Below are 27,252 nucleotides of genomic sequence, written 5' to 3'. Positions count from 1 at the left end.
TGAAATTGGCTGGCAAAATCAGGCAAGAAGGTCTGTGAATATATTTGAATCATGATGAAAGGATCAATTCCCGGCGCGTAGAGGTTTCTTCTGCTACCGAAACCTCAAAAGGCACCTGGCCTTCCCTCTTCATGTCACTATCTGCCATGAGGGGGATATACAAAAGGTTGCTTCTGTTGATAGAGCAAGTGGGTGGGTCTATTGGGGTGGAAGAATGGGTTTCGAAAAGCGCGTTCTACGGTTGGCTAATAACTGCTGCGCGGAGGTGACGGTGGATTTTAGAAATGCCTTTAATTTGGCCAAATGTGGTTGGATTCAAAGCACCCTAATTAAACTGGGTGTCCGTAGTTACTTGGCTTGGATTATCGGGGGTTACCTCTTGTAGAGAGTTCTTTGATAAGAAATGGATGGGGAATCGAAACAATATGTTGTGACAGCGGGCCTTCGCTAAGGCTCCTTCGGTGGAGCATAATGTGTGACGCAGTGCTTGGCTTTCGCGTGTTAACGGGGGCAACGTTGTTTGATTGTGCAGATGACCTGGCGGTGCTATTAGCTGCAAAGCACCCCGAAGACATGGAACTTTATTAAAGTGGAATCATTCATGCCATCAAAGCATGGTTGCAAATGGTTAAATTGGAATAGGCGGACGAACAGGCGGAAGCGATCTGCATTACCAATCGCAGGAAAAACTATGCTCTCAAAGTCCGGGGTGGTAATCACGAAATCATTTCAAAGTCGATCATTTGATAACTAGAGCTAATGATCAATGCCAAGTCAAGTTTCAAGGGGCACCTGGACTATGTTTAAGAAAAGGCAACTAAGGCTAGTTCATCTCTAGCAAAGATGATGTCTAATATACTAGTGTTAAAGTCTAGTCGTCCACTGCTTATTTCAGGGGTGTTGAAATCCATCCTGCTATACGCAGTTCCTATCTTCGTGGGAGCACTGGATAACACTGTGAGCCAAAGAAGGGCAAGTTTGGCATAAACACCACTCCTTCTGAGGGTGTGCAGCCGATATAGAACAGTCTCCGGGAGTAATTCCCTTGGATCTTCTAACAAATGAGGCACACTGTCTCTACCACAGAAGTAGGGCTAATCCGGCCGAAGTGATTGCGGACTTGCGAAAAGACACTAGGCAGCAACTGAACAGGAAATGACAGCAACGTTACGATAAGTCCGGAAAAGGCCGCTGGACCCATACCTTGATCAGGTGTATCGAGCAATAAGTCGAGCCAAGGGATGGAGAATTGAATTACCACCTAAGACAGTTTCTTACGGGACACGGAAAGTTGAAGGAACTGCATCCAGCCAGGAAAGCACCACACGCTTGAGTAGACCATAGCCCTCTCTTCGAAGTAATACTTCACGGTGATCCGGGGATGTGGGTGGAGAAGTGGAGGTGATTTTAGTGGGTCACAATCCCCATACTACTGAAACCTATAGCCGCAGTATCTTTATAAGATTTGCACCGCCATCCATAAAAAAACACATAGTCGTCTGAAAGTATGTCTCTTTTACTTCTAACTTTCCATTTGATTGAGATTGGACTTCAACAGCATTATCATCGCATTTAATGCGGATCTAGGGACATAGCAGACAGTCGAACAGAACCCGGGAAAGCAAGATCTAAAGACTAATATTCAACCGCCTGGAAGTATTGTCTTAATCTTCATCATTAATTACTTGGGGGAATGGTCAATTTGAACTGAGGTTGCTGGGGCCCTTGAAATATCTGCCTGAGAAGGTAGGAAAGGGTTAGTTAGCTTAGAAACAAGAACCATGCCCTATATCGGGGGCCGAAATGGAGTGGCCGTCATGTCGTGTTGCACTGTGAGTTGGGGCTTATACTCAATGCTTTCCATTCTTGTCGTAAAACGCGTCTGAAAAGGACAAAAATGTATGGTCTAAATTTTGAAACTTTATTGCTACGGAGACTACGGAGATTTGCGATATAGTGGAAAGGGGAGGCTAGCTACGAGGAACTACACGCAGTTCAACGAAAGGCTTCCTAAAGATGACATTGTGATGGTGATGGGTGCCCTCGCTCAGACATGTGATTATTGATGTGAGCCTTGGCAACCGTATCAGTAATGCTGGGATGTTCGTCGATTTTGTGCAATCTGGACTACCTTGGCATTGCTGGGATATTGTTCAAGCACAGAGTCTGCCATAAGGTCGGTTGGGTTCTAATTAACCGACAACCACTTTGCGATCAACAGTAGATTTACGAGTTGGCTCATGTATGTGCGTAACAAAAAATGCGTTGACGTCGGCTCCGATGGTCATTTAGTTCAACAATTACCACTTGTATGACCCAGTTGTCGCTCAACGGTGGGGGAGCTGCCTGTATGTTACTATAGCGAAGCGGCACATATACTGATTAACCCATCTGAGAATTTCAATGAGCATTGGGCCGCCATCAAAAATGCTCTTTTCTCATTTTTTACACAGGTCGTCGGCCACATCCTGAAAGGACGTCATAAGCTCTGGCTGACTGCGGAATCGAAGAAGCGGATCGATGAACGGAAGGAGTTGAAGGCTTTTCTGATCGCTGCGAGTGATGGCGGGCGTGACGTGAAGTTCAGCGCAGTGTACGCTGTGATATGAAAAATTTGCTATTGCGCTGCTCAGCGAAGCGGAAGATGCCGCAGATCGTAATGCTTTCGGTAATATGTACCGTATCACGAAGGAGCTCTTATATGTTCATGAATCTTTCGATGGTCCTGTGAAGTACGTGAACAGTCGATTTCTCGTCCACGATTATGAACGATTGAAGAGATTGAGAGAACACTTCACCATGCTTCTTAACCGTATCAGATGTTGCGGTGAAATGGCGAGTCTCCTTAACATGCGGATACGAATTGTTCCTCCAAGCAAAATCATTTCGGACAACGATGCACTCAAACGGGGAAAAGCCACCGGGTTTGACGGTCTCCCCGTAGAATTATTTATCTCTTCACGTGCGGTGACTGCATTTTCGTTGTTTCTACTCGTATGGAAATCTTGGGAACCCGAGAGAGTGGAAAAGGGGATGATCGCCAAGGTCCCAAAGAAGCTGACTCGTTTTGAGTGTGACAATTGGAGGAGTATCTGCGTGCTCCCTGCCTTCGAAAAGATAATAATAATAATCATTTGCGCAACAATCCATGTTGGATCAGGGCCTTGAAGTGTGTTAGAGCACTTCATTCAAGACCATAACGGTACACTAGGAGGCAATGTGGTCAACATTGCGCTCGACCGAGATTATTACCCTGATTTGACTCATTCACAGCTGAGTCGACTGGTGTCCGACGTCAAATCACGATACAAATCCCACTGCCACCAGCGAGATTTGAACCGCGACCATCCGTACGACAGCCTTGTGCTCTAACCACTCAGTTATCCGGACAACGAAAAGATAATAGCCAAAATCATTCTGGAACGCATCAAAAAACATCTCGAAAGCTTGATTGACTACATCAACACCTACGACACTATCTCAAACGAAGAACTTGGTCGACGCAGAGGCCTGCACTCTTACGTACTCTGATCGAAAGGCTAAAGTGGCAGTGGATAGGTCATAAATTAACGATGGGCGATAATTGTATTGGGGGCTATGCTATCCAGTGGAATCCACTTTGCCAAGATGACCGACGAATGGGTCACCCCAAGGGCATTTGGCGCAGAACAGAAGAGGAATAGTGCGTCTCGGTAAATCGTGCGGGGAGCCAAAGGGCATTTTAGGCAACCGCGAATGATGACACGTATTTGTGGTTGGCACGCTACACCCCACCAAGGGGTGAATGGCAACCACATATATATCGGTTATCGCAAGGGGTAGTAAAATCCATGTTATGTCAACACTGTTCTTGACGACACCGAAAAGGGTAAATCCGACATACCAGGTAACCACGCTGACGGTGTGCAACACGTATAGAACAGCATTGGGTGAGGCAGTGTGTGCCACCGGGGAATGAATTTCTTGGAAATTGTAAGGAACGATTCGGACTATATCAGCCAAAGAAGGAAGACGAACTGCCGGAAGTCACTGCGGGCTTACGAAAGCCATCAAGATGCATTTATCCAAGAGATTATTGCAATGATAAGATAATTCTGGAAAAGTCCGCTGGCTCCATCTGGTCCTGAAGGCGCCTAATGAGAGACGGTGAAGTGTTTGCATCGCTTCGTATCGGAGAAGTCTTCCGCCTGTCCCTAATGTGCCGCTACTCCCGAGAGCCCGGAGCACATTAAGTTTTATTGTCCAAGGATGATCCATGGAGGAGATAAGGAGGTTGAGAGACATTGACATCAGAGTTCACAATCTCTGCGAGGAGATGCTGGTCGTAGGTTATTGGATTACAGTAAATACTACTTAAGTTGTGATCCAGAATACGCTTGAGCTACAACGTCAGCCGCATGAGCTAGAGAAGAACCATCCCTGCGAAGTGACACCTCATAGTTGACCCATCAAGATATAGGCCGAACTTTGGCATACCAAGTGCTCGTATTTGCTATGAACAACAGAAGCGAAAATTTTAGGGCAAATACCTGTATTTTATATGCAGCAAACATCTAGCTTTCGAACTAGGAAGCAAAGAGAGAGTAAAAAAAAAACAAAGCAAAAAACATGAAACATTGCCGTCCGTATTAAGATTAAAGACTTGTTAACAGGGAGAGTCGTTTTGACTGGTCCTTCTCATCAACCCACCCCACCTTTGGGGTTCATACCGTACTATAGAGTAATTTCTGGAACTATTAGCTTTCGTGTTAAATTCCATAAAAAGTGTCCAACTTGTTAGGTGTATTAACTTTTGTTTATGTCCTTCCATTGCTCGCAAGGGGCTTTACTCTGTTGTCATGTACAAAATATACAAGACCCTGAAATCAATGGAGTAGTCTGCTATGTAGATATATCTTTCCGGAAAGCGGAAGAATATATTTCAGCAGATGTAGCTTCGGCATGAAATGGCTACGATAGGAGGCAAAGACGCCTATAATTAAGCCGAAGCTATTTCTGAAAGTTTCAATATTGAACGGCAACTAACCACTATGCTAACAGCAGCACACTTAACATATTCCAGTGCGGTTTGAAACCACAATCCCTCGCCATTATTGCAACAATCGGGTAGATAATGAAGAGCTCCTCGTTAGTCCTTCAAACTCCTTTAAAGCCACTTTAAGTTCGACTGTCAACAGTTCCCTTACGTTTCAGTTTCCTACAGAACTTGCCAAATTGTTGAGCGTCAAGTTAACCTCTGCATAATTTCCCACTAGTTCTCGCTGGCTCTACTGAATTGATCTCTGAACTCCCACTCGCTCAAGCCCAACAAGCCCCACTCCAGGCCAATTCGCTCATCTAAGGCCCGACCAATTCACATCTATCATCTCTTAAAATGTCTCCGAAGGGCCCTTTGTAAAATGAGTTTTTGCCATCAATAGATATTCGTTGGCTTGGTGTGTATCAAAATGAAGTGTCATACAATGGATAAGATAAACGAAAATACTCTCCAGGGATAATGTTAAAGTGAGCACGAGACTCCTCGTGACCAAAGTCTTAGTATTACAATGGATGGGAAGAACTGGTGAGAAACGATCAAGGATAACGACCAGAGACTACGTCGTCCTCACCGTCGATGATAAGAACCGTTGTCAGAAGTTACACCGCACAACCGCAACAAACTGTCTAAAACTAACATCAATATATTGATGCAATACTATCACCGGGAACACCATCCAGCCGGGGCTAGTGGCCAGCAGTTACAACAATGCTCTGATTAACGGACTTTATCGTCCTTGGCCTCTCGTCAGCCCTCAAGGAGCAACTTGACTGCGACGTAGCACTTAGAGTGTGTATGTGGTTATTAGATGAGACAGCATAAGTTGTGGAAGATACTTCTATCTATTAGAGTTATCGGGGAGAGGTTAAGGATAGCGTCTATCTTACTGATAGGAGATTTAACGAACTCCATTCTCAACTTTGTTGCGGTCCGTTTCAAGGAGTCGGTCGAAGATATACTTTACTGTGGGCTTTATGTTCATAACGCCATCATATCGTTACTATAATGGGTAGAGATACAATGTGACGTTCCGATAAGATGGAACTCTTGTAGCTTTCCCAGAGAAGTCGGCATATTAGATACCAACATGTTCTCATTGGACATATTTGTATCCTCTCAGAAAAATGTTAATTAATTAGTTATGACTACCTATCATCAGGCATAATTCCGTTGAATGATGATGGAAGGAAGGAGATGTTAAAGTTGGGAAATCTGTAATTCAACGTTAAGCGATATTTTCCTGAATTTAATCTATACATGATTATGAATTCATTGCGATTGTGATTTTATAACGAATTCATGTTTGCCGAGAGGATTTTAAATTAGTCAAAGTGGTTTTCATGGAACCAGGTAAATCGCATTATATATTCTGGTTTTGAATTTTAATATTTCGAAATAAATTTTCACAATGCAAATAAATCCTGCGAAAGCAACGAATTGGGCTAATAACTAATTACTGTTTATAATCAACCTGAAAGTTGGGAATTTTTCAAATTATTGAATTAAATTCATTTTCAGGGATGTTTCTATACATCTCTCAGTTTTTTGCTTTTCACATTGGTTTACATTAGCATAAATCAACTTCAACATCTCAGAATCTGCAGTCAGGGCCGTTGAGAGAAAATCCGGGCCAGGGTGAAAACTGTGCGAACCCTTCTATTATTGTTTCATCTTTTGCTATTTCAATTTATGTCTCTGTGCGAGCTTGGTTTGAACAACCTACAAAATATCGTATGCCTTCTGCATTTGACGGCATCCCTTACTATTCTGTTTCTCTTACATTGCTTTACAATGGCAAAAATAATTATTTTCTTTTTTTACGGAGCTCGCCGCGCACCAGTTTGCCTCCGACTTCAGTCAAAGAATCTTCTAGGCTCCTCCTCTCTGAGCAAAATCGTGGGCAAAAAACCATGGCATGCTAAGGCTCACTTGTACTAGAAGTAACCTGCGGCTATATTAGGCATAATCCATGCGACCGTGCTGCCATTATCCTACACATCAAACTCCCAGGCAGAGTCATTCGATCCACCCCACCTTCAGCACCCGACTTCCAGCGCGCAAACTGGAAACATATAAACCTGGCCCTCAAAACTAAATGTCGGCCTCTCCTATTCCCATCCAACAGTGCAGTTCCAAACCATTAACCAAACGGTCCGTCAATACATCGAAGCAATTCGGCAAATATGTGACGAACTGATCCCATCCAATCTCTTGAACTACCGCAACCTCATTACCCACCCCGATGCCATCCTAATCGACATTCAATATAAAAAAACACTCAGGTAGAGAATATTTAGAAATAGGTACTCTCCGCAATCCTCTCATCTCCTTTTCGAAATCTGCGAACTGAACAGGTCCTCCCGCGAAAGCAACACCCAATATCTACACAACCGCCTCTCTAACACCGAACTGAACCCTGGTGCATCCAAGGAACTCAGGAAAACCTGATCCCGTCTAGGCAAATCTGTCCAACAAAACACGATCCTACCTCAAAACATTCTTCCAACTTCTAAATCTCGATAGCTACAGGCCTATCTAGATTTATTCATCCAAACGGTGCCCACACGGAAAACGAGGAGTGGCGGAGTCCTTGTCAAATTGAGCCCAAAGACGACTACCAATAGTACAGTCTGCGAAGCGATCAAGGGGTTATTGGTGGAGGAGGCCCTTGTTTCCAGCCCTAAAAGAGTCTAAAAATCGGGGATTTTGACTGTCTCATAGAAAAGGTCGAAGTAAAGGAGGTGATAAAGCGTAAATGTTCACAGGTGACCAATGTCCGGATAGGTATCACCTCTTTAAATGCTCGCCGTGGTTGAAGTTCCCGAGCAATATGCGAGGAAACTCCTTAGCAGCGGGAGAATCAAAATTGGATTCAGGGTACGAAGTGTATAATCTCTACCAAGTGCTACAGGTGTCTGGACTATGGACATACGTCAGCAGCTTGCAAGGGACCGGACAGGAGGACAGCATGCCGGAGATTTGGTCAGCGAAGCTAAGACCTGCAATGACAGCGAGAGTTGCGTTATCTGTAGGGATCGTGACGGGTCTGGTGAGAGCGCCGCACATACTGCGGGCTCGCGACGGTATCCAATCTTCAGAGCGGAATTGGAAAGGGCTAGGGTACGAATGGCATGATCCGCATTTTCCAAATTAACATGCACCGGAGCGCAACCGCTCACCAGTTGTTCGCACAGTTCACTACGAGGTAAATGCTGATCTAGTGCTAATTAGCGAGCAGTAGCGAAACAAGGAACCGCACTCATGGCATCTCGACTTATCGGGCACCGCTGCCATCCGGATTCGAGACGACCTTCGATTTCGTGTTTTTGCCGAAGGCCAAGGGAAAAGGTTTATCTGGATCCGGTGTTTAGGGATAACGTTTTTTACCGTTTGCCTGACGCCGAACGAGACGATGACGGACTTTCGGCGCCAGCTTCATGCTCTGGAGAGCGCCCTTTTTACCACGGAGGGACGAATCCTGATAGGCGGTAATTTTAATGCCAGGGCCCTTGAATGGGGCATGTCTCAGTCAGACTACAAAGGGAAACGGATTCTGGAAATGGCGGCGGTAACCGGGCTCGTAGTTTTAAACACAGGATCCACGCCAAAGTTTCGGTGCACCAACCTGGAGGGCGCTCCGAGGGGTGGTAGCGTCGCAGCTAACACCGTCGTAAATTCAGTGATGAACTTGATAACGACGGCCTGTGAGGCTTCCATGCCCCGAAGGAGCCCCAGCCGCGACAGGCCTTGTATGTACTAGTGAACGACAGAAATTACCGACCTACGGAGGGAATGTCATAAGCCCCGTCGTTCCGCACAACGTTTGTACGCCAACGAAGAGACATGCGCCATACAGGCACAGTATAGACCAACAAAAAGGAGACTCCGCAGAGCCATAAATAAAACCAAAGCTCGCGGCTGGCAGAACCTTGTCAACGAGTTTCATGAAGACCCGTGTGGACTTGGCTATAAGCTTGTCACCCCGAAAATCGAGACACGGCGGAGGCCCTGCATACTAAGTACCGATCAGATGGACCGCATTGTACGGACACTGTTCCCCAGACATCCTGTACGGGTTGATATCAATAATGCGCAAAGCATCGAGGATTGCCCTCTTTTCACAATGAGAGAGCTCGAAAAAGAGGTTCTCGCTATCAAAAACAAGAAGGCATCAGGCCCTGATGGCATCCCGGCGGAAGTTTACAATCTGGTGTTTTGCCAACGGGTAGAATTGCTGCTTGAGACGTTCCACGTCCACGTTGCTTGAAGGAGGGCATTTTGCTTGTTGTTGGAAGGTGGCCAAACTCACGTTGATCAGTAAGCGTAAAGGAGACCAGGAGCTCCCGTTTGCATACCGAGTGATGTGTATGCTTGACACGGCCGGGAAAGTGCTCGAAAAGCTCATCAGGAGTAGACTCGATGAAGCGATCCGCGCTACCGAGGACTTATCCCCATGGCAGTTCCGATTCAGGCCAGGGAGATCTACAGTGGATGCTATTATGGAGGTCCTAGATGCGGTTGATCGAGCCGAGGCACACAGCCTCCGATCTCGGCGGATAGTGCTCGTCATAATCCTTCTTCTTTTATTTTCTGCAGCCTTTGTCCCGTTCACAAGCGGGGTCAGCTCGTCGTGATCGTTTTCGCCTTTTTGCTCTATCGAATGCCTGATCTGGGTGTAATCACGAGGCTTTTAAATGCCCATCCAGCGTATCAAGCCAATGTGGTTTCGGGGTTCCTTTTGGTCGTTTACCATCCACTTCGATGTTCAGACCAATCTTGACAAGTGAATTCTTGTTAGCACGAATCGTGCGACCATACCACCGAAGACGCCTCTCTCGCAATTTTTCCACGATCGGTGCAACCTCATAACGATCGCGAATATCCTCATTTCGAACGTGATGAAAACGTGTCACGCCACTACTCCAACGGAACATCTTCGTCTCCATTACCGCAAAGTGCTCGTCATAACGTTTGATGTCAGCAATGCCATCAATACCGTAAGATGGACAGATATGCTAGGCACATTAGAAAATTCATTCTACGTGCCAAGCTGTCTCTTGCGGATATTGAGGTATTATCTGAAAGACCGCTCCCTGCTCTATGAGACGCAATAGAGCCAGAGGAGGATAGAAATCACGTCGGGGGTAGCACAGAGATCCATCCTAGGACTGGAGCCCTGGAACGCTTCCTACCATAGTTTGCTGAGACTCAATATGCCCGAAGAGTCGCGTCTGGTCAACCTTCTTTGAGCAAATCAATGTAGCATCGAACAGTGCCGTTGGAGTCATGGCCTTGAGTCGGCTAATGGTGAATGTTGGGGGTCCTATATCTACAAGGAGACGTCTCCTTATGAGAGCAACACATTCCGTTCTGCTCTTTGGCACGGCGGTGTGGGCTGATGCCCCTGACAAAGAGGTGTATCGTAAGCGCCTTGCTCAAGTGCAGAGGCGGGGAGCTTTGCGAGTGGTGATTGCGGGAATGACCCCCGTTACTTTCATTGCCAAGGAGCGGAAAGCAACCGGGCGTAAGGGTGAGAACTTAAGAGAGGTGGTTGCCCGTGAAGAAGGGCAAGGCACCCTTACTGAGTGGCAACTCTCTCGGCAAAATGAGCCAACGGGCAGATGGAGTGCGCGGCTTATACACAATTTAGACCCGTGTTTGAACCGAATGCACGGTGAGATTGATTACTTCTTTACCCAACTTCTAAGCGTCATCTCTTTATTGTGTGTTCTGTAATACAGTGGCAGACGATACCGAACACACCCTTTTCTCTTGTGAATTATAGGACGGTTTTCGTCAGCAGCTTTATGCAGACATAGGGGAACTCTCTCCAGATAACTTTGTCAGAGAGATGTTGAGTAGCGCCGGCAGATGGAGTCGTGTTGTGCATTATGTTTGGGCTCTTCTTATTGCGAAGAAGGTTGCGCTTGATCGGCGGTGGGGCCGGATGGTAAGGGGTTTGCTGAACTAACAACTCCCTTCTTCCCTTCCCGTTGGTGAAAAGTGTTCCCTGACTTGAAGGCACCCAAACCCGGGAGAGCCGAAGAGCTAGTCCAAAGTACTGTGTACGGTTCCACACTAGTTCTCTGATGACAGGGAGGTGTTTAGTTGGTAGCCCTACGGCGCATCGTTGCGGGAGTCGAACACTCTGTGCGTAAATGTATTCACTTACGCTACTGCCAAAACAAAAAGGAACGTACAGCAACCAAGGTCGATGACTTAAAAATAATTATTTCTCCAAGTGCTACAATAATACGTCGTTCAGGACATCCTGCGACGCAACACCGTATCACAGTGCCAGGAGGAAAATGAAAGGATAATCGTGACTGATGGAGATGGTTAATTTTCCGACAACATCACTCGGCATGACTAAGTAAACAGCATTATCCTCTTGTCATAAAATCATGGTGAACACAAAAGAAAATTGTTTGCATTTAATTGGGATGTTCGAGCTCTTCTTTAGGTAATTGGCCTATCAATTGGCATTTCCTGGCAGATACACAACACAGATTAAATGATCCTGTAATAGCTCGTCAAATTAGTAATAATGTCATGTTATTCAGAATAGACGGCTTATATATGAACGAAGTTAATACCACAATCAGATCAGGGGAAATTGCGCGCCTTCCCTGCATTTACTAGTTTGAACTCTAATTATTCACGCACATCCTTCAGCGTCCCCCAGTCGGGTCGGCCGCAATCCTTTCAGAGATTATTTGATTATATTGACGCCTTAATTAGAGAAATACGACACGACGACAAAACGAACATGTGATTAGCGTTATGTGATTGCTTCGACAGGAGTTGAAGCTAAGTCACGTAGCTATTCCATAAATCCCAACCCACTCCGTATCCCGATTTCGATTTATTCCGTCCCCTCCCGCCTGTGCCCCGAGGATAACAAGTACGGCATTCAGACGCTATCCACAAATTATCACAATAGTTTATTATGATATTACGTACACACAATATATGAAATGCTTGAGTATCATCAAATGCATACTAATGCTCTCATTTGCGGCACGTGAGGGAGGCGATGATGTGGTCTGCGCCATTCAGATACTGCAGTACCCTTCAGGAAACTTGTAAAATCCTATGATGACGTCCTGAAGTTAATTCATACCCATGCTTACATACCTACAACACAAACGAGCAGGAAGGTACACAAGTACAAGGGTGCAGTGGTCTCATTACTGTTGGTACGACAAACCAAAATCACTGTCGAAAATGCACACTTTTAACGTCACTCTTGCCAGCTAGCTTGCCTGCGACCGGGAGGCGGACGGGACTACAAAAGGGGGGCTGTGTTGGCATGTTGTATAACAGCGCAGTTAGTGACATGTTTCCGTAGCATTATTGCCGGCGGCTTGAACAGGTCTAATTAAAACGGTACCATGAGCAAGGAGACGAAGCGGCCAGGAAGAGGGTCCATGTGTGCACCATATGGCGAAATGGCGGGCAGGAGTTTTGGCCGGACTCAAAGCCATGTGTCCGTTCATCTTTCGCTTTTCTCTATGGCCGTGGATGTTGATAACTTGAACGAGTGTCCCTAGGTTCCTACGTAATTATGTCGAGCTGATTGGATTATCCTCGGAAAAGGACGATAGGGGTACGAGACTCGTGTAGTAATGTCTCAAAGGAACCGAGGCAATCTTTCAATCAGCGAAAGCAATACGGTACGGAGCGAACTCTAGCAATAACCCTCGTGATTGGTATTCAGAGTCTTGCCGCTTTGTGTCCTTTGGGGTAGTATGTGATTGCTGCATGTTGGAAGGCTGTAATTTTTAACTACAAGCAAGGTGGTCACCAAAAATTTAGCTATAAAGTTCCCTTTCTTTATTAGTAACTTAAACGTTGCACATTCTCGGACAACAACCAGCCCCTAATCAGTCGTCACCAGTACTGGTGACGCTTTACATTTCGCATCCTCAAATAGCGATTTGAGTAATCTTACGCTTCCCCCAATCCACCTCAACTGGCATGACATTTGCTGCTTCCCGTATCTGCCCCGAGATATATTCTATCTTAGCTGTCCAAATTTTCATTTTGCTTTGGGCTCCCTCAACTCGTATTATTTCACTGTACACCTGGGAGCATATTGTTTTGAAGTCAAAGGAACCATGGAAGCAACACATAAAACATCCCTTCAGCCATTCTTTCTGATTTCCCTTTATCTGTTCCAGGCTCGCCTTTGTTCCAGTACAAATATTTCCCACGCCACCACTTGAGCAAAACATCGGAAAATTCGTAATGAAGTTCATGTGCTTTGTGTCCATTTGCATCTGACAAAAGCACGCCAGCGAGCATACAAACGAGCACAAAGGACGAACCTAAAAAAGTGTTCAGTTAGTTTCACTTTAACCAACTGAATGCTGCCCAACCAGACGGAGGTGATGTTGCTAGCGTCTGTGCAGCTAGTTGTGCCGCACCAGGACATTCTGAGCCTTTGTAGATGCTACAATGCAAGCACTCCAGCTGAGGAACTGAGCAAGGAAAAGCCAACGGGAAAGGAAAATTGTTGTTTTGTAGTTTGTGTGTTTACGAACACTATATTCATGCAAGGAAGGGTAGTTTTGCATTGAATTCGGCCTGGGGGCACCTTGCAAGCAAAGAAAGATGTAATAAAAGTAAAGAGATTGGGGAACCTGCATTTTTCGGATGAATCTGCTGCTCGTGTTGGAAGATGTTCACCGCCAGCTGCTCTGTGTTTGCCTGTGGCTTATGGCGAGGAGCCGTAAAAAATGAAATTTTATTTTCGTAAAAGAAAGGAACAACCGCTCAAGGGTGAAATTCTGAAAAGGTATGGTTGCTTCCTTTATGTTACTTAAAGGGTTTAGGTAGTGGATTTAATGTTTGAAGTGTGCATAAAGTGAATTGCTCAAATGGATTTCGTCGGGATTCTTTTTAAAGGCATATAATACGTGGCCTTATGCCTTCCTTTATTTGCTACAAAATCCACAAGTGGACAATGGCGATATGCTTTAAACTTTGCCCCAGTTTTATGGGGAGATTGCCTTGTAGTCAACTTTGTAACAGGTATGCATTGGGGGATCCAGAGGTAGTGCATTAATACCAAGGCTCCATACTTGGTCCCCTACTCTTCGTGTTTTTTATCAAAGATCCGCCTTCACCCTCACCTGCCTGTGTTTGCTTTACGCAGACGACCTAAAATTATTTGCCACTGTTTTGTTTCCGTTAGAATGTGCCCTGTTGCAATCAAACCTTGCTACTGTGGTCTGTTAGTGTTCGGTTAATAAGCTGATACTCAATGTCAGCAAATGCAACTGATTTTGTTATTCGCTTAAACACTCGCCAACATCTTCTTCCAATTCTCTTAGTGAACAACCCCTTTCACTACTCACCCTCATCCTCTGACTTTACCTCAATTCAGCCTTCCTTGACATTCTTCAACTCGCTTATCAGAAACATCCTTGAATATTGCTGTGTAGTTTGGTTCGCTTTCGCATCCGTGATTGTCGCGTTCTTGAAGTTGTATAACGTAAATTCACCGGGACCCTTTTTTTCAAAAGGGACCTTCCACGAGTTGACTATCCATCACGGACCTGTACCCTCAATCTCACTTCCCTGCAGCAACGCCGCTTCTTCCATGATATGTGTACCCTTGTGTGTAGCCGCCAATTCTGATATTATTTTGCGCGCTGCCGCGCATTTTTGCAGTACTCTTCGCGGAGCTCAACACCTACTTTCACCCCCGATCCCGAGGGTATGTCGGTCCTACAACGCTCTACAACTTGGGTCCTTTGACTCTGTCTCCTTCCTTAGCTTTAAGCGTAAGGTAAGCCATTTACTTGCTCTTACCTCTGTGAACAATATGTAGCAAGGAATTTGCTTTCTATATATTGTATTAATTGAATGAATAAATGAATAAATAAATAAATAAATAAGTGTCGTTAACTGCATCCCAGTTCTCCTGACACGAAAGCATTTTCCCAATTATGTTTTCCGGTGCCACTGTTCCTCTCAATGTCCCCTCTAAACTCTTCCTTTTATCTCCAAATCCAGGACAATGGAAGAAAACGCGCTCCGGGTCATCCAGAATACCGTCGCTGCTGGGACAGTTGGATGAACTGCCCAGTTTGAACTTATAGAGATACTTATGGTATCGGCCATCTCCGTAAGAAGCTGCGTGTGATCAAAGTTTATCTCAACATGCGTTCTCTGCTTCCATACCTTGATGCTGGGAATTAATCTGAGGGTTCATCGCCCCTTTCCGCCTGTTCTCATCGATGTTGCCACCTACTTAATGATTCCTGCTTTTCAACGTTTTTTTTGCCAATCAGAGGAAGACGGTCCGTCATAAATGCGCGTCATCTCATCGGTTAAAATACCGATCGGCATCATTCCAGCGACCACGTAGATGCATATGATATGGAATGCAGTTGCTTAAATTGGCGCTGCGTAGTGCAGTGCACAGCTCACCACTCTAGCTATAAGCAATCAACGAGTGAATCGTGGGCCCTCAACATATGGCATCATCCTCACCAGAGCCGTGCTAACATTAAACATGTTGAGAATGCTGGGAATCCTGAATCCGTATCAACTTAATAAAAAAAATCCCTTCAGTCTGGTGTAGGTTTGAACTAAGGATGGATTTCACTTCAATATAATTCACACTCATGTTGTGTTTGCGCTGTGTCTGATACCCCGCAAGTCAAGATTCAGAACTGCTTGAAATTTAGCCTCGCATCTGTCATCACCCTAAGGAATTTAATTGCTGATTTTGAACTGATGACATGCTTCCCCATTTTGATATGAGCAGTGGTTTTTCCACGCCGTTTCGTGATAATCATTGCCTCTATTTTGTCTTCTGCGGGTGCAAGACCTATTAGGTTGTTGCAAATGAAATGTCGGATATTTGAGTAAAATTTCAAAAAACTATAACTTTTATGAAAATGAATTTTATTAGTCAAAATAAGAACCAGCAGCTTCAATGCACTTCTCCCAACGAGATACAAGGGCATTTATTCCAGTTTCGTAAAAGTCTGGGTTTCCAGAGCTAAGAAATTCTTCAAAGGCACTTTTGACAGCTACTTCATTGCTGAATTGTTTCCCCGCCAAAAAGTGATCCAAATGCTTAAAAAAGTGGTAGTCGGTTGGCGAGAGGTCGGGTGAATATGGTGGATGAGGAAGAGTCTCATATCGTAATTCATTTAATTTTTGGACCGTCATTCTGGAAACATGAGGTCGGGCGTTATCATGGAGCAGTATCACTCCATCTCTGTTGACCAATCTAGGCCGCTGAACACGTAATTTCTCGTGCATTTCATCAAGTTGGGCACAATATTTCTCTGCATTAATTGTTTCACCACGCTCCAAAAACGAATAATGAATAATTCCAGATGCAGACCACCAAACAGTTACCATTACCTTCTTCGGGTGAAGGCTCGGTTTTGGCATGTGTTGTGGAGGCTGATCGGCATCTAGCCATTGCGCTGATCTGCGACGGTTGTCGTACAATATCCACTTTTCATCGCATGTCACTATTCTGCGCAAAAAGGGATTGTTCCTGTTGCGGTTGAGTAGAGAACTGGATATTTCCATTCGCAGCGCCATGTTTTGCTCGTTGAGTTCATGCGGAACCCACTTATCAAGCTTCTTCACCTTTCCAAGCTGTTGTAAGTGCCGAGATACTGTCGAATAGTGTACGCCTATTTTCTCTGCAATGTCACGAATCGATGATCGGGGATCAGATTCCACTATCAAACGCAACTCGTCGTTGTCGATCGATGGTCCTGGGTGTCCTGGAGGTTCACTTTGGAGGGTCATGTCGCCTGATCGGAATTTTTCGAACCACCGCTGTGTCGTTCGTTCGTTTGCTGCGTCAGCTCCAAATGCTCTGCAAATGTTTCTGGTTGTCTCCGCTGCGTTGTGACCAAGTTTAAATTCATATAGAAAAAGTAGACGTTTTTGACTCCCTTCCAGGCTTTTTTCTTTGAGTTTTACTTGGAACTTCAATGACGATTGAAACTGAAATGACTCCTTGATCGAACGAACGACTATTTATACTCAATTATCCCATACCACCAGAGTCACCTTGCGGCAGTTTTAAACATTAAAATCATAACTAACTTCACTTCATTGAAAAATCCGACATTTCATTTGCAACAACCTAATACATCTTCCAGCCACTTCTTTACAGCAGTGATTGCTTCGGATGAATGTAATTCCACATCCGCCAGATATTTTACAGAAACAATCACCGCTATTTCATGACTAACATACTATTATGGCCTCGCTAGCAACTAGGAGGTTGACAACATCATTACAGATGATGTTCCACAATAGCGGCCCCAGAACAGAGCCCTGTGGAATACCCGCGGAGACAATGTATTCTCTGAATCCATCGACTGTGTCGTACCACCTGTTAAATAGCTGTCGACAAGCGCAATTAAGTAACTGGGTACACCAATCGCCGCTAAAGACCTTCTTATAAGGTTCCAAATGGCCTAGTTGAACGCACTTTGCACGTGAAAGGTAATTACTGCAAAATACTTGCTAGTGCTTCCCCTTCCGTGCATCGCATTTTCAGCTAATCCAGTGACCAGTTTGATGGCGCCGACGATTGATCTGGACGTACCGAAGCCGAATTGTTGGCCTGATTAACCTCCGCGACTCTCTAAAGCTAGAACAATATGCTGCAGATTATTCGTTCCAACATTTTTCCCATAGTGTCCAATAGACATATAGGATGGTAGGAAGATGGTTCACCAGGAAGCTTACCAGGTTTAGACAACAACATTAGCCTCTTCCAGTTATTTTATAGCAATCCTCTGTGCATTCTGTACGGTATGCGCTGGAATTAGTCCCCGTACAATTCGATCCATCTGCTCGGCATTAAGTGAACTGGGTTTCCATAGAGTCCCGATTTGTCGTGAGTAGGTCCTGAGCTGCACACTCTTCTTTGGCTGGTCTGCACTCTGTCATTGAGCTAAATACCCCCCTTGGTGGTTTAGGTATTGTGGAAAGCGATTTACAAACGGTCGCTCGGCGAGAAACCAGTAATTCCGATGTGAAGGTTACGTTAGGAATGTTTCCTTCCCAGTCTGTGTACGGAACGTTAGGGTGGATCCGGTATTTGAAATCATGGGCCCTGTTTTCACCGCGATTCCGGAGTCTTGCTGATGCTTGCCCCATACAAGGACCCTAGCAGGAAAGTCACCTACTACCAAGATTGGTCCCCGGTGCTCAAAACTGCGTCCTCCAGAGCATCAATCAGGCCGGCGGAAGTCCTGCATCGTCTCATTCGGCGTTAGGTAAACGCTAAAAATCGTTATCCTCAAACACCGAATCTAGGCAAAACCTCTCGCTCGGCGTTGGGCAAGAATATGAAATCGAATGCCGTTCCGAACTTAGATGGCAGCGGTACCCGATAAGTTGAGATGCCATGGAGCCGGGCTTCTGTTTCAGTTTTGCTATGTGATTAACACTAGATCAGCTTTTACCTCCACATCGAACTCCGCTAGGAACTCGTGCGCGGTTGTACTACAGTGGAATTTGTAGAAGGTGGATCATGCTAGTCGCGTCCTAGCCCTTTCTAGTTCCAGATTGAACAGATTGAACACCGCCACAAAACCGCAGTGTGTCCAACGCATTCACCAAACGCGCCACGATCCTTGCAGACTCGCTTTTATTGCAGGTCTTCGCTTGGTGGCCTACCTGACTGCATCTGCGGCATCCTGTCCTCCTGTCGGGTCTCTTGCAAGTTGCTGCCGTGTGAACATAGTCCAGACACCCTTAGTGGGGGTTATCCGAATTCACCCCCTGCCTACTACTCATCCAATTTTGATTTTCCCGCTGTTAAGGAATTTCTTCCCATATTGCTCGGGAACTTCCACCACAATGAGTTTTTGGCCCAGAATATTCACAAAAGTGATAATTCTTCGGGCATTGCTTACCTCCGGACATTCATGATTTATGGCATCCTCCATTTCGACTTTTCTGTGAGGCTCTCAGATTTCTAAAGAGCACAAAGGTTCTAGACTAGGAACGAGAGCCTTCTTCCCCCGTAGCCCCTTCACCGCTACGCAGAACGTACTTTGACTAGTCTTCTTCGGGCCAAGTTCGACGAGAACTCTGCCATTTTTCGTTTTCCGTATGGAAGACACTTCTGATCCATTTCATTCGGGATTCATTTTGTAGCGAATTTCACTGAGGACTTCGTCAAATGCCTTGCCTTCCGCCGGCTTAATGGAAAAAGCGGACCGTCTAGCACCTCTACGTTTCACCGCCGTTTTTGCTACTGGTTTTCGGTTTGTTTGTTGTCTTTCGACAGACGGTACTCTGGAGGCGTAACGAATATTTTCTTTTTGCCTTTCTTTGCCTTCTTCTTTTGGGCTCAGGAAACTACTTGGATACAGACTCCTTCAGGCGGGTCTTCCTCTTGCCGCTTTTTCCCAATTCCGCTTTACAGTGGGTTATCTGCGATCCATTTGGCGCTTACAGTGTTCTCAGCGGGAAGTGTAGCTGTTTCTGTTTTCCGTGCATCTTCACTTCACTTCACCACCTTCGCGCATTTCCTGATGAGCCTTTCCTCTTCGGCTCTAACTAGAATGGTCGGCCGCCCTTCACTAAGTTCATGTCCAAATCAACCTGCCCATCCAATTTTGACTGTTTTTTCGGAAACTGGGAAACTACATAGTATTGGAGTTGCTGCCCCCATTTCGCCAGCCATGTCACCTTATAAAGTTTCCTATTTATTTCGGCGTCCTACCGTGACCTTGGCAAAAAATGCAAGTTATTAGCTACATGAAAACGATTTGCCGGTAGTGTTCATGCTTACTGATGGTGAGGCTTTGGTCCCAGCAGGTGACACCGATTTGAGCTTAGGCCTATTAGAAAATCCATGATTAAATACCAAATACCCCTTTCATAGTCACATCTGAGTTCCTTTGAGAGTTCAGCTCTCCGCAGTAGTTACACCTTCGCTTGAGGTTTGGTTGCTGTTTGAACTTGGTCTTCCAGTTTGCCAGAGGACAACGGTTTATTGAAAGTTAAAGAAGGAGTTTGTGCTATTTTAAGGCCAGCAGGTAAAGGTCGCATATTGCTTAGGATGGGAGAAGCATGTGCGACCGAAAAAATTAAGCACAGTCTTCCGGTCAGATTGGACAATGGAGAAAGTATGCTGGGTTATAGTACAGATATCTCTAACATTATTTAGATACTCACCTTCTACTTACTTCCACAACATATTCAAGGATATCTCACTATTCCTTATTGAAAGCCAATTTTGGTCTTTGTACGGTAACAGAAGGTCATAAGCGGAAACCACGTGATACCTCTATAATTGCTGCACTGGGTGATATCTCCCTTTTTATGTATGAGACAGATAATGCGCCTTTGCCAATCATCAGGCAATGATTCGCTGTCCCACACCTTAAACACAAGTTGACGAACCACTTGGTGTAATTGGTCGCCTCCATACTTAACCAATTCGACTGTAATTCCATCGACTTCTGCTGACTTATGATTTAAGCCGATGAATTGAACGGGCTGTTTCTTCTATACTTGATGGTGGTAGTATTTGTCCGTCGTTTTCAGTGGGCGAGACCTCTAACTCACCGATGCTCCAGTTGTTCAGTAGTTGATCAAAGTACTCAACCCATCGCTCCAATATGCCCCTTCTTTCTCAGCAGGATGAGCATCGAGGTGTGTAAGGCTTCATTCTGCTGACTTGTTGGTAAAACTTCCGCGCCTGGTGCGGTTACTCTCTGTACTTTTCTAGTTCACAGACTTGTTGGTCCTCCTAGGCTTCCTTTTTCCCTTTGTAAAGTCGCTTCTTCGCTCGCAGGAGTTCGTGATAAGTCTCTGCGCGTGCCCGCGTTCTTTGAAAATGCAGCGTTACTCGGTATGCAGCATTCTTCCGTTCCGTTGCTAGCTTACATTCATCGTCAAACCAGCCGTTCCGACTCTTTTTGCGGCTGGGACCAAGTATATTTGTGGCCGTATTTATGATAACGTTCTTCAGGATCTCTGTTGACTGCGGTTTTTGCAGCATCCATTTTCCTCTTATAGGTGTTCCGGAGGGTTGTGTTGTAGATAGAGTCAGTGTTCACTCTCGCCTGATTGTCAGATGGGATTCTAGGTGGCATTGTTTTTCGAGCTCGGAGCACCATGCCAAGGAGATAGTGATCCGCGTCTATTTTGGCCCCCCTATATGTTCTGACATTCTTCAAAACTGAGAGGTGGCGGCGTTCGATCAATACGTGGTCAATTTGGTTGAAAGTGGTCCCGTCTGGAGACGTCCACGTATATTTGTGTACCGCTTTCCGCGTAAATCAGGTACTTCTAACAACCATTTCATGTGACACTGCTAATTGAATAATCCGCAGTCCGTTATCATTTGTATTTTGATGTAAGCTATAAGAACCAACGTATCGCCTGAATACGGGCTCCGCCCCTACTTGACTGTTGAAATCTCCAAGTATGATTTTGATATCATACTTGGGACAGGCTTCCAGGGTCCAATTAACTGCCTCGTTGAAGGTATCCATGAGAAAATGCGTAAAGCATTATTCCTTTGTCATTGTCGGGTTCGTCGTTGTGTTATCCGTTATTCGTCCACTACAGGGACAGTAAATTGATAAAACCTGTTTTGAAACAGAAATTCTACTTTGACATTTGAAATTTGTTTGCGAACTACCCTCCAAATGAGACTATTCCAGGGATGATTGGCGGTTAATTGGGTAAAAGCTGCCTATTATCACTTCCACTTCATTGCATTTCAAATCCACGCCACCGGAAAAAATTTGATTAGGTCAGTCCAGTAATACATACCTGCCGATACTCAATTAAAACGAGTGTCAGAGCCAATTCACTTAGACTCCCCCTCCTTCCTTTCTCAGGTAAAGGACCTTCGTCCTCTTCAGCCTTCAGCCTCAAGCTATTATCCAGAATCCATACCATTTAATTGAATTTATCTGTTGGCTGTTCGTCTAGTGCTATTTGCACCATCAAGCCATCTATGCGGGTATAGCCTTGGCAAGGACGATAGGCATCCAGAAACTAAATTAAGTTCTGCACTACGCCTCATCGTTGCCGGCAAATGCGTATCTTTTTCCAAGGAATGAAAACTTTTTGTGCCAACTTGTTTTCTGCAGGTTTGTCCTTTGGAGTCAACAATTTCCCTGGACTTCTCTGCTCTGTCCGAACTGGGTAACAAATTGATCAACTCAGGTTTATTTCCGCAATAAAATTCGAGAAAATTAATAGAAAAATCCAATTGTTTCAGGTCCATATTCTGTGCCGTTCATCTCCGTCCGGATTAGATGAAATAGCTCCCCTGGTATCCGGGAGAAGCTTGAGACTTTCCTAGAACTATCAGAAGGTCCGATTTAAGTGCAATTATAGATACAATCATTTTCTCCCCATGGGTTCCGCTGGGTATTCAACAAATAACGAACAAACAATAAAAACCATTTAATTTTTCACTCTGCAGGCCTGAGTTTTCCAATAATGGTGAAAACGAGTTTCAAAAAGGTGTAGGACTCGAACTACGGGAAGGGGAGCGACCTAATTGAAAATCCGTTCACATTCACTGACTATTCTAGTTTTGAAGCGGACAGTGCAGACAGGCAGAGTGGGAATAGTTTTACCCCTTGCGCAGGAATTGGCAATGCCAGAAAAAAGCCTCTACAAGGGTTCAACAGTCATTCACTGAAGTTATTTTAATATACGTACATACACTGAACGGTGTCCAGAGCCAGAGACTGAATCAACGCAGGGGCTCGATTTGGAGTGTAGTGTTAATAAAAGCTCCATTTAATCCCAGTCGAGTTTTTGTGGACGTCATGTCCTACATTTATTGCAAAAGTCCTTTACTGTCTCTCGAATCGACTGTTTATTTGTGCGTTAGTTAAACTCCAGAGGCCAATGGGAAACCAATCCAAATTAAAACAGATTCGAATATTGAAACAATTTTGTTCAAAATAAACGAAAAAGGACTCTCGAAAATAATAGAAATAGTCAAGGGGAGCCAACAAAACGGATAGAATGGTTAACGCCTGATAAGTTTAGAATAATAAAATTTATAGCAGGAAAATCCCAATAAAATTTGAATAAAAGTTGCGTAAAGTCGATTTGAAAACTATGTGGAAAACTAATTGAAATCGTGTCTGAAACAAAACAGATTGAATTGATGGATAGGATTTAATGTAGACCAGTTCTAGCTCTGCATAAGGACTTGTTACGAATTTCGGTTGAAAGGACAGGAAAGTTGTTCTGGTGAACTGAAGGGCGAATAACAATAATAGAATGCATCTAATTCGAAAATGAAATAAGGACGAGTTTATTTTATCCAGTTCGAGAGATTACAGGGTTTGCACTCAACTCAGATAAAGGACCTAAAGTAGGGACTCAAAACTAGATTCGAAATGTTTGCCATAGATGGATTCCATTAGTCTGTGAGGTGTGCAGAGGAACTCCATTCTTAGTTCAGGATGGTATGGTAAGATTCGCTTTATTAGTGAGTGAATTTGAGTTTGAATTGGAAAGTTTTCCGGAGCTAGTAGACGCTAACGCTTTACGCTACGCGCTTTACGTGGATTGGGAAGAGGCGAAGCTTGCAGCTTAACAAATAATAGAATTATATGATTGAATGGCTTGAGGAGTTGAAAAGGTTGAGATGGCTGTTATTCCTGAAGAACGATGGGCTATCTTCCACGGAGCGCTGAGCATATTTATTGGTGTGGCGTAGGAGAGTTTTATCAATGTTTGTTGGCTACTTTGGAGCCTGTACGTAGAAGTTTATTCTTAAGGACACATCAGAAAAGCATTAACTTACAATTTTAAACTGCAGAACTATCTTGAAGGCAATGCGATGAATTGAGGATTTATTGGGGTAGGATTTCTTTTACAGTAACATTTTTTCAGAATCAACTCCCTTAACTCAAATACACCCAAATACATTAACTTTTCCAATTGGATTCGAAAATTCCGCCTAGGTCTCTAGAGTAAAATGGAAGGCGTCCTGGTGATTTTAATTTCCAGCGGCCGCCACATAACCCTTTACCGGGTCCCTGCTAGTAGGATTCATCTACAATCCTTAACGCTTCGCTCACGATACGCTAAGTGGTGTCCCCGGAGTCACTAGCTCTCACTACCAAGTTGGCAATGTGCCTGCACCCCCAATAGTAGCCTTAAGAAAGTTTCTTGGGAAAGAGTCAATCATGAGTGACTGGTATACGGGACACACTGACAATCCTTGGAGCCATAAATAGTTCTCTGCTCTTGTCAGTTGGGAAATATGAGCCTGGCTCTACATGGGATGCTGATCCGGTAGTGTACATTTAACTGGTATTAGCAGACTGAGTCACCCTGAGCGAGCACCGATCCGTCAGTGAATTTCAGGATTAGCTAAGCTAGGTTAGGCCTTGGGAAACTGAGATAGGGGAGAAGATAATAGAGAAAGAGAAAAGCTGGCTGCGTTTGAGCGCAAAACGGAAATGTGTCGTTCGCGGCGACACCTAGCGAAGAACTTATTATTGGCTGAAGCACTGGGCGAGACAAGAGGGTGCCCATTTCCAACACAAAAGAGGCTCAGAAAAGGTTACTCGACCACCGATGCGAAGATGGAAGCTGCTGTACTCTCGGAACTAGGTAAATGGCTTTGGAATTTGGTCTAGTACACTCCAGTCTACCGCCTTTGTCAAATCTGGAGAGGAAACGTGATTAAGAAAAACGCGGTAGTTGCGAAATGTATGAAGTCTACAATATTCATCTAGAAAGAAGTCAGCGAAAGCAAGAAAGCGCGTAGACGGAATTGAAAGAGCATCTGAACTGTTCTGCAGGTGGACAAGGATGTGCGAAAGAAACAGAAACAGTCGTAGTCCCGGCAAAGCCTACTATAATAATAATAATAATCGGTGGCCCAACAATCGATATTGGATTACGGCCTTGAAGTGTGTTAGAGCACTTCATTCAAGACCGTAACGTTGCGGGGCGATCTGACAAAAAATGGAATATAAATACGTTTTTAGTAGTTTTCTTTCAAGTCACCTGGCATAAAGAATAGAACGTGACGTAGGGCAAAAGGAACCAGTCTTCTGGCTGACAGAAAATCGTCTGACTTAAGTCACGGTGGATACTCATCATCATCAACGGCGCAACAACCGGTATCCGGTCTAGGCCTGCCTTAATAAGGAACTCCAGACATCCCGGTTTTGCGCAGAGGTCCACCAATTCGATATCCCTAAAAGCTGTCTGGCGTCCTGGCCCACGCCATCGCTCCATCTTAGGTGGATACTAATGGCAAAAAATAAAGACAAGGCGAAGAAACAAAGTACGACTAAACCACCAGCTTTACTCAGTAAGCCTAAAACTGACAAAGCCTCGGCATTTATCGGGGAGCCTAAATATATATATATACATGCGTATTGTTGTGTGTTAACTGGCAATATATTTCAACTCCCACCATGATTTTTCGGGAAGCGCATGCAAGTTTTGGTGTTGAGCGGAGGGGAGTATTAAAAAAATAAAGCACAAAAGGACCACTTTCAAATCGAACTTTATTGCACACAACAGAACTTAGGACATATAATTCAACTTTACAAATTAATACTTTAACGGGCAGCGTTACCGCGTCGGTGGCGAATATAGAACAACTGGGCGCGGGAAGCTACATGTACACCACATTTATGGAAACTGCAATTTTGCTGATTAAGTGATTTACCGGAAACAAATGAAAAAGATGCTGACGCAATGTCTGCACTTTGGAATGTTAATGTTGACCCTTTGTTTGGTCTAGGTATAGTTTTACATCTTGAAGTATTTTCGCGTGTTTATTCGTGTTGTTGGTATATGTAACTTCCCTCTCCTCTAGATTAGAATTCTCCTGAATTCGTTGACCTATTTTAATATTATAATTTTTTTTCTGTTTTTATGTATACAATTATTCCAAAGGTCAAAATTACGATAAATATGATGAAAATCGTGTTCAATCCATATGACACTGTTTTGTCGAATTCTAATTCTTGAATTTTTTCAATATTATTAAAATTATCTAATATTATTTCATCAAAAGTGATTTTGTTTGAAAAATTATAAGAATTTTCGTTTACAGGATAATAGAAGCGTTGTTGGAATTTCTGTTTTCTATTTGAAAATTGATGATCTAGAATTTTAATTGAACAATTATTGAAATGAATGAGATCATTTTCTCTCAATGTTAGTTTTCGATTGTCACAGGTCTGATTAATAAGTATATCATTTGCATTTTTTATTACAATTGTTTCTTCATCGATCTGGATAATTTCAGTAAGTTCATTGGTTGTTAATTTACAATCTTGCTTGTAAATACAATGTTTACTCAGACTCAATTCGTTCAAAAATTTTTATTTTTCATATTTGTATATTTGTTCATTGTATTTAAATACGATTTCTCTGGGTGAGTCTATTTCTTTCTTGAATTTATTTGGCAAAGGTAAAATTATTCTTAAATCAACTGTAATATATTCTGTAGGTACTTTAATAACAAAAATCAGTAAATTCTTTTCGAATTGTATAATTCCCAATTTTAAATTTTCGATTTTGGTTAAATCTACTTTGTAGGTTTGTATTTCTTCATCAGTTAGGATGTTAGGGTGCATAATACCATATTTTGCGGAGGCGATGTTATCTAGTATATGACCTATTTTGTTTTTTAGTAATTGAATTTTGAAAAACTGATCATAATATAAACTATTACTTGCAACATTTTTATTTAAACTATTTATTTCTCCCAAAAATATTTTTCTGTCTTTTTCAACAATCGTCTTAAGTTGTTTGAAAGTTTCATTAAAATGATTATTTATAGTTATCTGTTTATTTAGACTTGAAATTACATTGTGGTTATTAGTGTCAATTGTCTTCAAATGGTTTTCTAAGTCCTGTCTGTCTTGGTCGTCCATCGTACCAAAAAGCCATTTTTGTGTACTACCTACTTAGTTTATTAAACCTCTCCTTTTTCGTTTTTCATTAGGGATCATAGTTTTGACTTTATTATTTAGATGAGATAACTCGTTTTGAAGAAAGTTCATATGCTCTTCATCTAAATGAGCTATATTTTTCGAAAAGTTGTTAATCAAATCTAGAATTTCTTGAGTATTTGTAATATGAGCTATTAAGCTGGTTTTGCTAACAATATCAGCCTGATTTAATTTAATATCGGCGAACCCTGACTGTTCCGTTATCGGGTAAATGTCAAGCTGTCCTTTAACTGA

At 43.8% G+C, this 27,252-nt stretch overlaps 1 protein-coding gene across 1 annotated transcript in view; it reads left to right on the top strand.

Moving 5' to 3' along the window:
* The window catches only part of LOC119647792, a 44,879-nt gene extending 18,702 nt beyond the window's left edge, over positions 1 to 26,177 (top strand). Inside the window, exon 2 of the mRNA XM_038048992.1 lies at positions 26,115 to 26,177. Within this exon, the coding sequence (XP_037904920.1) occupies positions 26,115 to 26,177 (63 nt within the window). The remainder of the gene's footprint in view (positions 1 to 26,114) is intronic.
* Positions 26,178 to 27,252: the final 1,075 nt, after the last annotated feature.

Source organism: Hermetia illucens, chromosome 2 (assembly GCF_905115235.1).
Source record: "Hermetia illucens chromosome 2, iHerIll2.2.curated.20191125, whole genome shotgun sequence".
In the NCBI taxonomy this organism is placed as follows: Eukaryota; Metazoa; Arthropoda; class Insecta; order Diptera; family Stratiomyidae; genus Hermetia; species Hermetia illucens.
This window is presented reverse-complemented; position numbering and strand designations above follow the sequence as displayed.